Source organism: Stegostoma tigrinum (genome assembly GCF_030684315.1).
Source record: "Stegostoma tigrinum isolate sSteTig4 chromosome 30 unlocalized genomic scaffold, sSteTig4.hap1 SUPER_30_unloc_1, whole genome shotgun sequence".
Classification (NCBI taxonomy): Eukaryota; Metazoa; Chordata; class Chondrichthyes; order Orectolobiformes; family Stegostomatidae; genus Stegostoma; species Stegostoma tigrinum.
Genome location: NW_026728045.1, coordinates 279,759 through 292,249, shown reverse-complemented (window position 1 = coordinate 292,249; position 12,491 = coordinate 279,759). Strand labels below are relative to the sequence as shown.

At 46.1% G+C, this 12,491-nt stretch overlaps 1 protein-coding gene across 1 annotated transcript; it reads right to left on the bottom strand.

Annotated features, from left to right (window-relative positions):
* Positions 1-262: 262 nt before the first annotated feature.
* On the bottom strand, positions 263-12,062 carry LOC132207546 (cathepsin L2-like; the record flags this gene model as incomplete). The annotated part of the gene is made up of 5 exons (XM_059643501.1): positions 11,973-12,062; positions 10,721-10,843; positions 9,563-9,710; positions 4,417-4,640; positions 263-425 (listed from the first exon to the last, which is right to left on the bottom strand). Coding segments are annotated over exons 2-5 (637 nt in total), but the record flags the coding sequence as incomplete, so codon positions are not given.
* Positions 12,063-12,491: the final 429 nt, after the last annotated feature.

Sequence of the window (12,491 nt, the reverse complement as noted above, 5' to 3'; positions counted from 1 at the left end):
CGCCATTCCTGAGCTCAGTTTCCAATCTGATTGAAATTTAACCCCGTGGTGCCTGACAGCACTGGGCTGCCTGTAGCACGGGGTGGGGGGGAGGAGGGAAAAGCGTGAACAAAGGGGAGAGGTGTGGTCCATTGTAAACATCGAGACATTAATAACAAATTAGTTGTCAGGAAGTGTGTCTGTGGATTAATGATTTTTGGTATCTTTTCTTGAATTGTTAATAACCTGACTGATAAACATCATCCAGAATGCTGGGTCTTACCTTGTTCATAAAACTGGAAGGTCTTTAGGCCTGAATAAATCACAACAGAGATTGGTCCTACGTCTCTCACTGCTTTTGCCAAATTAATTTCGCCTTCTCTTATACGTTTACAGTTAATGATTCTGGCAACAATTTTAGTTCTGTGATGTCTGCAGAATCCAACCTAAATGTGAAAAATAAATGTTCATTCAGATCATGTTTAAGTTGTTTCCACTTCTGTTGACTCTTCTCTGCTTTCAGATTTTGGCTGCCACTTCCTTTCTCCAAAATCGGAAGGGTCCTTGCTAAATGTTGAAGAAAAGTTCAAAGTTAATGTTCACTAATACTTTGCAATACTTGTCTAGGTTTAAAATTGAGTCATAGAGCATGGAAACAGAATCCTCCTCCAACTCGTCCATGCTGACTAGATAACCTAATGTGACCTATTCCCATTTGCCAGCCTTTGGCCTTAAACCTTTCCTATTCACATAGCCATCCAAATGCCTTTTAAATGTTGTAATTGTACCAGCCTCCACCACCTCCTCTGGCAGCTCATTCCATACATGCACCACCCTCAGTGTGAAAATAGTTACCCCTCAGATCGTTTTTAGTATTGTTTTGTATCGATCATAATATTTATCAATCAATGCATTTGACACATTCTACATTGAGGTTAAACGAAGGGATTCAAAATAAATAGAAAAGTGGGGACTTGGAGAACATCATACTCAGCCTCGACAACTCGATTTGCCAATCAAACTTTCCCTCTGGCTAACTCATTCTGAAACTGCTTTGGAAAGTATTGAGCCCGTTTGGAATTTTCAGTCACCTCAAATGAAAAATGTTCTCACACTTCCAAAAATTAAGTCATTCAGATAAATCTTTCTCAAACAGTCCACAGTTTACAAAATTGAAGAATCTTTGGATTACAACTCATTCTTTTTCGGCCTCTTCTCGGGTCCCTTTAAATCCTTCCCCTCTCGTCTCAAACCTATGCCCTCTACTTTTAGACTCCCCTACCCGAGGAAAAAGACCTTGGCTGTTCACCCTATCCATGCCCTTCACTATTTTATGAACGTTGATAAGGTCACCCCTCAGCCTCTGATGCTCCAGGGGGATAAAAGCCCCATGCCATTCGACTTCTCCGTATAAATAAAACCCAGTCCCCAGCAACATGCTTGTAAATCTTTGCTGCATCCGCTCAAATTTAACACATCCTCTCTATAGCAGCACAACCAAAACTGTATGAAGTGTTCCAAAAATGGCCTCACCAACGTCCGCTCAAATTTAACACATCCTCCCTATAGCAGCACAACCAAAACTGTATGAAGTGTTCCAAAAATGGCCTCACCAACGTCCTGCTGAGACTAGTCCTATGATGTCCCGAGTCCTACATTCAATGTTCTGAGCAATCATGGCAACTGTGTCCCCAGCACCTTCCTCTCCATCCTATCTGTCTGCAATTCCACTTCCAAGGAACTATGCACCTGCTCCCCTCGGTCTCTTTGTAGCATCTTGCACCTTGGAAATGATGGAGTATTTTGATTTCATTTCCCGTTTCTGTGTTTCAATGAAAACTGGACAATCGTAAATGTGGCAGCTATTGCAGAATGTTCCTCTTGTCTGATGGAGTGAAAATTTTGGTCCATGACTTCTCACCAATACTGCAGTTTAGTGCAGCTTTAGAAACACAGGGCAGGATTTAATGCCTCTCCTGGGGTGAGGCTGCTGCTGGGAGGATGTACTTACATTGGTGGGGGCACATGGCAGGAGGGAATTCTACCTTCACCCTGATTAAATCCAAGCTGGATTAGAATGTGAATGGCCTTCCTGTCACATTGCTAATTTCATCATGCATCAGTTCACAGCATGTAGCTATGACTGACTGTATCGGCATTTATTGCCGTTTTAGACTTGTTTTGGAAAAGGTGGAGATGAGCTGCCCTCCGGAACCATTGCGGAATATTTGATAGGTGCACTCACCATGCTTTTAGAGAGGGAGTTCAAGGGTTTTGCCCCAGGAGCAGTGAAGGAATGACAATGCATTCCCAAGCCAGAATGGTGCTTGGTGTGAGGGCAATTTGTGGTGGCGGTGTTCCCAAGTATTTGCTGCCCTTGTCCTTCTTGATGGAATTGGCCATGATTTGGAAGGTACTGCCTCCAGCCCGGAGGTACATTTCTGCAGTGCACCTTGTAGAGAGTACATACTGCTGCCACTTTATGATGGTAGTGGAGAGAGTGAATATTTGTGGATGCAGTGCTAGTCAGGTAGCCTGGATTGGGTCCGGCTTCTTCAGTGCTGCTGGAGCTGCACCTGTTGAGGTGTGTGAAAGTGTTCCATCACTCCTATGACTTGTGTTTAGTTGATGGAAAGGCTTCGGGGATGTTGATAGTGGGAGGCTCAGTGATGCTGGTATTATTGGATGGCAAGGAATGATGGTTAGGTTCTCTCTTGTTGGAGTTGGTCATTACCTAGCTCTTGTGTTGTGAGAGCGCGTCCCCCCGCACCCCCTAACCCTCCATCAGGACCAATACATGCCCTCGGGTTGGTGTTGTAAGGACAGTCACTGTCTCCCTGTTAAACAGGACCGCTGGCCTCAGGCTGGTAATGGCCGCTCCTTGGGCCTTTCATCTGGGAGGAGCACTGCTGGTGTGCCGGTCAGTGCCTGAGTGACAATAAATCCTTTGGGACCTTCATGAAAAGAGGGGACTCTGGTTCTTGTTGACTCTCCAACCGGTGGGCAGGAGATCAGCATCTCAGTTAAACATGGCCATAGGGTTGGCTCAGAGTAACGTGATACCAAGTCACCACATCATTGACCCCTGTCATATGGAGAGAGTGCTACTTTTATCCAGTTGTTTCTTTTGCCAATGAGTGGCCGGCCCTGTGGAGAGCACAGTGCGAGGTCACATAGTGACCTCAGACTCTGCCTCACCTGTGACCTCAGGTTGTCTCAGGGAAAATAGAACAATGTTGAGCCAATTCCAAAAATAATCACAGCTCTGCTGGATAATAACACATGTATGGGTCATCTACAAGGAGCTCCAACATGAGGGTCTGGAGGAGCTGGGTGAAACATTTGAAGGGTGAACTGAAGAATCAGCTGAAGCTGTGTGATACTGAGACAAGCAGCTGGGAAATGCTTGCAAAAGGCAGATCACAATGACACCCAATACAGAGGGACAAATGTGATGTGAAGAAATATCAACAGAATACAACAGTGGCTTCTGGTGAAACAACATCTGCACAAAAAGCAAGCTACAAAAATATTCACCCAAGGGCAGGCTCGAGCCATGTTGTGTCTTCATTCCACCCCAGTATTTACAGACTGGCCATAGACGGAGCCAAATAGTTTGCACATCAAATGAGCCTTCTCACCAAACAGTAATAACTGTGCACAGGTCACACTTTAAACTTAATTGTTTCATTTTTATGTAAATTGCAGCTTAGATTGGAGTCACTGACTGGCTTGATTGGACACATGGGAGAAGCAGACAGAGTAAAATAATTTCCTCTAGTCTTAACACTTTAGTCTTTCTGCAGTAACTGTTGTACTGGATGGTGTGTATTCCCAGATCAAGTACAGAACTTGCTGAATGATCTAGAGATAACACAGCGTGGAGCTGAAGGAACACAACAGGCCAGGCAGCATCAGATGAGCAGGAAAGCTGACGTTTCACGAAGAAGGGTCCAGATCCGAAACATCAGCTTTCCATCTCCTCTGATACTACCTGGCCTCTACCCCCACACTGCGTTATCTCTGCCTCCAGCATTGGCAGTTCTGAATATTTCATGCTGAATGATCTGATGATTCAGCTGACTGCCACATCAACATACTGGCTCACAGAATTGTGAGCAGCAAGACCCAGGAATGGAAATACCCTTAACTCCTCATTCACATTGCCTGAGAGCAGGAGGTGTCGAGTGAGGATTTAGGAGATCATTACAAGATAAGGGAGAAATGAGAGGGAGAGCTGGCCTTGTCCTGAAAGGTGATATTCAGACTGCTTTCACAGTGCCACTGGCAGAAACCTGGGAGCAGATTCTCAAGGAAGGATTGATCCAGAGTCGGGTGCCAGCTTCCATTCAATTAGCACTGGGTTACACTGCTAACCATGAATGCTGAAAACAGACTGTACCTGGTGAATTTGAAAGACATTTAAAAGAAATTTACCTGTCCTGTGTAAGGGTAGGCCTCAGCAGAGTTGATGCCTCTTCTTCTAATCAGATATCGAAAGGCTCTCGCTAGCAATCCACCACGACATCCACCATTTCCTTTGTCACAATCAATCAGGCTCTGTTCACTCAGAGAAACCAGTCTTCCATACGTCTTTGCCCACTGTCCTTCAACAGCACCAAGTGCACTGAAAGCCCAGGAAGCACGACATTGTTGCTGGTAATGAGAGAAATACAACAATATTAAAACATTCTGATGTAAAAATAATATCCACTTTCCATCTCCTCTCAGGTGGCGTACAGTCTCACACTGATGCTATGAGTCATTCTGTTTGATGAGGTCTTTCAGAATCACACGGGATGAGTGGGTGCCTGTGTACCAGGGTTCAGGGGGCATTGCTCTTTGGAGAAGCAGCATCATTGACAGCAGAATAACTTTGGAAGAGATTAGGGATGGAGTCAGGAATACAGTAATTCACCACTGCCTGTGATCCAGGGTTAAATTCAGTTTGGATAATAGTCTCTCTGGGGGCTGTAAGAATCATTTGCGAATTTTGACAACTTCAACCAACTTCCTGTTAAGCCTCACATCAAGGGGAAAGAAATGGACAAACGTTGACATGAAATTAACAATCTGACTCTGAGACATAAGGATGCTGCAGTGGAAGATGGAAATGTTGGACTGGTGCAGGATTCAATGTTTTTTTGAGAGGGAATTTAAACCACATTGTTGGTGAGGAATAAAGGGGAACACCACAGAGCCAGCTGTGTACAGTCAATGGCGCCCAGCACCACAGGCCATCCCTCTAACCTGGCAAATCCCTATCCTTCTCTGAGCCATGGTGAGTTGCTCTTTCAATGGAGCTATGTAAGAACCAACTTGCTTTTCTGCACTTGTGCATTCTTGGAGTAATTTACCACAAATTGATTAATTAAAACCTGTATTCTCCAAGATTGCAATGCTGACCGAACTAAACAGACAAGTATATTTGGCTTCTGAATAGCATCTCACTCTACATTTTCTGTTTTTGATGAGTGGTGAGATGATTTTCTCTCTTGGCAGTGCTGCGTTGTAAATTAAGAGGGGTTATCGATTGTGAAATGCCTTGTTAAATGTTCAACTTGTCGCCTGATGAAGGGTCTAGGCCCGAAACGTCAGCTTTTGTGCTCCTAAGACGCTGCTTGGCCTGTTGTGTTCATCAAGCCCCATACTTTGTTATCTTGGATTCTCCAGCATCTGCAGTTCCCATTATCTCTCATCATTCAGTTTCCTCTCTTACCAAATGAGTTTGATAGCAAGGAAACATGACATGGCATTCAGAGAGGGGACCTGATGGATGCAGTTCCCAGATTGTTCCAAAGGTCCTCATTGCTCCATCAGATCAAACAGCATCGCAAGGTACTATGTACAGGCTCCAGCTGCAGATGCCCCACACTGATGGACATTGGCGTCTCGTATTTGCGAGCCACTGAATACCATGATGGCACCTCCCTGTTGCACTTGCTGGCAGCTGTGGGAGCACAAATGTGGAGTGAAGGGTGTACTTGCAACTGGCTTAGGAAAGGTGCTGCAGGTCAAGACACCCAGCTCACAGACTGGACCAAGGTACATCGCAGGTACGCCAAGGGCAGCCTCTGATACCAGTCCAGAGGACTGGCCACAGCCAGGGGGTGTCCCTGCCTTTGTGGTCCATAGACTGGGCCACACAGGTCCTGTGGCTCCATCGTGACCAGTCTGTGTGGGAAGCGGGGTGGGGGACTAACATGGTCAGGGAGATGTACAGCTAATCAGCCAGGGGTCAGGGCGTTTCTAGTCAGGGACTGTTCAGTTAGTTTGTGGAAGGGAGTCAGGCACAGGCAATCTGTTACGTCCGTCCAGAGATGAACTGAGGAGGAAATGGGTGCTGCGGTTCAGGGACAAGGGGTCTGCTGCCATGAGAAGAAGACTTTGTAATTCTTCAGGACTGGGGGCTATAGGTTGGGTGTGGGGGATAACAGTTGTGAAGGGAGCGTGGGTGGTAACTATCTGCAATAGTCGATACAATAAATCTTGAATGGGAAGGGAGTCATGTGATGGAGGCTTCGATCATAGGAGCAGACTGGCTTCTTTAAGGCCCTTTAAAGGAGACAACATTTCACATGGAGCCATGATCTGTAGAAGACACGGGTCTGTGCGGTTTGTAATCCCCGGCCATTCAGATTCATTGGCCCCGTGTGTGTTGCACTCCTCCCTGTCCAGAGATCGCTGACCAACTCCGTGGCACCAAAACTGTTGGACACAAAGGCCGGGGAAAGCAATAAGGAAGTTGTAGGATGAGGGACGATGGTTTGGAGCAGCACACACACTGACCTCTGTACACATTGTTCTTCTTGCTTCCCCATTTTGCACAGGCTCTCGACACAGACATTGATCTCGTGTGATCATGAAGTTGGGCTTCATGCTGGTTACAGTTACATTCAGACCTCCCTCCACAGAGTGAGAAACAGCCAAATGTGAGGTCAAAAAGGTGCCATTGATAGAAAAGTACAAAACCAGGTACTGTGCATTGTCACCCTTGCCACCGAGGGTCCTTTATCTTCTCTGTCCCCCAGTCACTCTGACGTAGTGTACTCCTGGCCCCTGAGTGTGCTCATTGGCACAAGCTGTTAGCCCTGGAGGTTCACTCACTCAACCTCAGGGCAGTTATGCCTGGGGGGTTTGGACAATGCTGAGCAGAATGGGGCAAACAAGATGGAGGTGGAGGGCGCAACCATCTCTGAGACACCCTCTGTGTGGTCTTTGGGGAGACCTCTATGTGCTTCTTCCTCCAGCTGAGCACTGCCCTTATTTCCTGTGAGGAGGAACGGGCACTTCAACTGCATGCCTGAGGACCAGTGGGCAATGGGCATTTCGACTGTGTGCCTGAGGACCAGTGGGCAATGGGCATTTCCACTGTGTGCCTGAGGACCAGTGGGCAATGGGCATTTTCACTGTGTGCCTGAAGACCAGTGGGCAATGGGCATTTTGACTATGTGCCTCAGGACCAGTGGGCAATGGGCATTTTGACTGTGTGCCTGAGGACCAGTGGGCAATGGGCATTTCCACTGTGTGCATCAGGACCAGCGGGCAATGGTGTGTGCCTCTGTAGAGCCAACAGTGAGGGTGCTGGGCACTGGTTCTCCATGGTGACTACCAACTGGTCCCTGGAGGGTGTGGAGATCACTACCTTGGGCATCTGGGCTCACAGAGAGTATCCGCACTCCTGCAGCCTCTGCCTCTCACATCCCTGCCTGCTGCTCCTGCCCCTCCATGTGGATGATTGCTGACACCACTGGCTCCTCTCCTGTCGCTGCCTGGTCTCAGGGGGCTGAAGGAGCTGTCTCAGTGAGGTGCTCACCAGATTGTGCTCCCACACCCTCTGATGCTTACATCCTCATGAAGCTGGGGGAGAGTGCTGGAGGGGGCCTTGCTGATGTTTTCTCTCAGACCTCTACTTTCCTCCTTAGAAATCAAGGAGGTGTCTCCTTTCCCTATGGAGCTGTGGAGATGCTGACGGTATCCACAAATCCTGAGGGAGAAGGTGCTGTGACCAGTGGATAGACATAGTGTGCAGTGAATGAGGCTGACAGAGGGTTTAACAGGAGAGCTGGACTGGAGCGAAGAGTGATATTTACTCAGTTGATGGGATCTGGATGTTTCATGATCTCAGTCTCCTCCTGTGATGGGCAGGAGTCACTCCTGGTAGGAGCTGAGGAATCTAATGACAGGTACCTCTACACCAATCCAGGAGCTGCCTGTCCTGGTAGTGGCCTGTTACCTCCTGGAATGAGAGAAAGGGTGAGACTGAGTGAGATGATTATGGGTGGCATGGATGTTGATACAGGTCAGGAGGTGTTTCTGAGGTGTTGAGGAACTAGTGCAGTTGCCACATTGGTTTGTGAGATGGCAAAGATGTTAGTGGCAGTGCATGAGTCTGGGTGGGAGGTGGGTGCAGTGGCGGGGGTAGAGTGAGTGGGAGGTCGCAGAGATTGTGGCACACCCCATTCTTATGGCACTGTGGCTGTTCCACTGAACCACTGAGATGGTCCTACTGGAGTGGCGATCTTGGACCAGGCTGCCAACATCTGCCAAAATGGCCTCCTCTGGGAACAGGACAGAACTCCTTCTCACTGACCCCTTGACCGGGATATGCTCCCTGTCAGAGAATTCCAAGGCCATCTTCCCTTCTCTGGCACCTTCAGAACATGTTCCTGGCTGACCAGGGAAACTTTGGGATTCTAGTCCTTGTGTGGCTACATAGCAGCCTCGTCTTGATGGCTCCAGTCCCAGGATTCTGGTCTTTCAGCAGATACCTATTGACTTGCTCCAGGAAAAATGTGTGGGAAGATGGGGCTAGAATTGGACATGAGGAATGTCATAGCTGCGATGATGCAGTTAACACGGTGGCTTTGATAAGATACGGTGAGAAATCTCACTGAGCCTTGTGGTGGTATCCCTCCTGAACATTCGATGTCACTCACACTTTGTGAAAAAAAGTATGATCTGGTCTTATGTAGCTCCCATACGTACACAACACTTCACACTCTAACCAGCAGATTCTGCCCTCCTGTGGACTGTATAGAAAACAGCTTTGTCTGCTTGGAGAGAATGATTGGCACAGGTTCAAGGTGCAGCGCACTGAAGTGTGACTGTGGGTTTACAAGCTGACTTGTAGAGCACATGTTCAAATATTGTCTGCAGGAGACTGGACAGGGTCTCACAGGGAAGCTTGAGAGTGCAGCTTGGAACCTTGTCGTTGTTGAGTTGTGTTAAATGGGATCCGAACTTTTATCATGTTAGAATTGTACTAGTAGACGTGAATTTTAAAATTTATCCTAACATCCTAATTTGTTTTTGAAATAAAACATTTCTAGTCTCTTCGAGTAAAAGAATGAACATTAACATCACTTACACACACCATGCTCCTATGCCTGACCACAACCAATGCCCAGAAACAACTGCAACAAGGAACAGGGGAATCATTTACAGGCAAATAAGATCTAAAATTCAAACTGAGCCTTTCTTAATTGTTTCTACAAGCACACCATAACTCCCAAAATTTTCAGAAATTAGTGTATACAGTTAATAATCAGGAGGAGGATTTATTCTGATTTTTACCTGTTTTTTTTTACTGGAGTAACTAAACCTTTTTTACGCCAGTCAACAGCTTCACCTTCATTAATTTCATCTCTTTCATCAACTTCCGGTGCAGTCAGGTTATCAGCATCAATTTGGACCATTCCACTCACGAGTTCATTAAACTCTTCATTGGTCTAGAAAGTCAAGCAGATTCATGAAATGGAGGTAGTGTAGGAGGAGGGTCAATAACCTCACAGAGCTACATTCCACACATTCACTGAGTTTAACACAAAGTGAGATGAAAGCAGTGCTGGCACTCCTTCCTCGTGTTTAATGTTTGACTGAATGAAAAAGAAGGGGCCATCTATTTCTTTCCAGTCCTGTATAAACATGGGTGGGGAGCCTGAGGGTGGCTCGAGTATCTCTGATTGGTGGTCCATCGACCAAAACAGCAGCAGTTTTTATATCTTTGTGAAGGTTCATGAGAATAATCCCTGGGAAGAAGGGAGTTATCACCAGAGAAAATGTCAAACAGGCTGGAGCCTTGAATCACTGAAGATGAGGAGAATAAGTGCTGGTCTTACAGAAACATATCAGATTCTGAGGAGATTGACAGGGTGGTGGTGAGAGGATGTTTTCCTTGAGGGGGGGAGTTTCAAACCAGGGGCTGGGGTGTACAATGCAGATTGTAACTCAGACACCCAGCCATTGTGATGGGCAGAATCCATGAGGACTCAATAACACGAGTTGTTTGTATTCATAGCGTGAGTGTGTCCCATAAAGACAGCTCACACCAACGAGCACTGTTTAGTGCAATTTAATAATACAGAATCTGAACATGGAGATGAGGAGGAATTGCATTATTCAGAGGATTGTTAGTTTTTGGAATTCTCTTCCCCAGAGAGACATGGAGGCTGGAGTCACTGAATATATTCGAGTTGGAGAGAGATGGATTTTTGATTTACAGTGAAGTTCCGGGTAATGGAAGCATGGAGTGGCGAAGAAGGGATATGGAGCTGTTGAATCCCATGCCTAGATTGTGATCACAATCCAGTCAGTCACTGAGTATACTGAATGGTAGATTCAGCGTGAGGGACGAAGTGGCCAACTCCTGCTTCAGCTTCTTGTTATAACCTTACACCAGTTTCACAATTTCACAATGACTGGCATTGAACAGATCTCAGATGAAACGTCTTGTACACACCAGATCTCCAAACTGGTTCATTCCCACAGTAAATGTGTGTTTCCCCATCGAGTACTCCAGGTTATGTTGTTCGATGTATCTCATATTGTTCTCCCAGACCATTCTCCTGTCGGCCTCTTCATCCTGAATAAAGACATTAAGCCAATCAGGCTCCAGCATCTTTCATTCATAAAATTAAACAGTAGCTTTAAAAATCCCTGTGTGAAACCTGAAATAACATTTTGCAGTTGGGTTTCTATCCTCCCAACCAGATCTGAAAAATATCAGTCAGGTTCGCCCCACACTGCTCCCCACCCACCAAAAAATAAATGCACACACAGCAAAACTTGTTTAGCTGCCAGTCTGAGAGATTGGTACTGAAAGTGAAGCAGAATAAAAAAAGCTGAACGGGAGGCTGGTTTGATACCCCCTCAGTGACGAGATTGAAAATGGACACACTCTACATCTCGCCACCTGCCCCCGTCCCAAGTGAAAGTAGTGTAGCAGCAGGCATGGGATTCAACAGCTCCATATCCCTGTGAACCTACTGAGGCCATTACATGGGCAATTACTACCCACTCAGAAACCTCGTCACCCTGTCGTGGGAGAGGCTTGCATCAAGCAGCCAGCTCAGTAGGTGAGGTTGGGCAGAGAGAGGGATGTATCTTTGAATGGGCCTCTGGGGCTGATCAGAAAGCTTCCCCTATGCCTCAACCTCCAGGGTGCCTTCCCATGATTAAAACCAAAAGAACTGTGGATGCTGTAAGTCAGGAATAAAAACAAGTTGCTGGAAAAGCTGGAGAAAAAATCAGAGTTAACGTTTCGGGTTTGGTGCTCTGCGGAAGGGTCACTGGACCTGAAACATTAACACTGAGTTTTTCTTCATGAATGCTGCCAGACCTGCTGAGTTTTTCCAGCAAATTCTGCTTTTCTGCCTTTCCACAATTGTCTCTTCAACACCAGGAATGGATTTGAATCTTCTCAAGCCATTTCTGTGGTTTCTGTTGTGACTCCAGTGAAATGAGTTACACCAGGTCCTTGCTGTTTCACTATGAGTTTCATCAATCCCCTCCTGGAATTAGAGACTGAGAGAATGCTGGTGGAGTTTCAGGATCTCAATTTCACTTCACATATCCCTTCCACCCAACAGGTATCTCTTATTTACTGCAATTAAGAATTGTCAATATCTGTCATGTGTGTGCAATCCTTTCCTCTTTCTGAGTGAGCTGAGCATTTGGAATACACTTTCTCCCAGAGCACGTTCCCCTTTTACCTCAGTGTACTGTTTCTCATGCTGTGATTTCCAGTTCTTCCAGTCTTCATCCAGTGTTGAGGCCACAGCCAGGATAGACACGAGTCCACAGCCCAGAAACAGAGAGAACTTCATGATGGACAATCTAACAGAGCAAAACCAGTGGGTTTTAGACAGAAACTGGACAATATTCCAATTAGCTGTTTGGCAAAGTTACTCTGAGAGAGAAACAATACAAATAGTATCCTCGTCCATCAAATGCTGAAACTTTTATGCATCCCAATGATACGCTCAATGGTACAATGATACAATGATATACAATGATATGCAATGATAGAGAGTACTGTGATGACCAGTGAAGAAACAATTACTCAGAGAGCAATGAGATTAAAGGCTTATAGTATCCTGGATCTGATTGATTGTATCTGAAGGTTTTAGATGTAGCTGCTGCAGAGACAGTGGATACAATGGCTGCAATCTTATTTAGCTTCAGGAATTGTCTCTGTGGATTGAAAACTGTAAACGTAACAATTCCCAAAA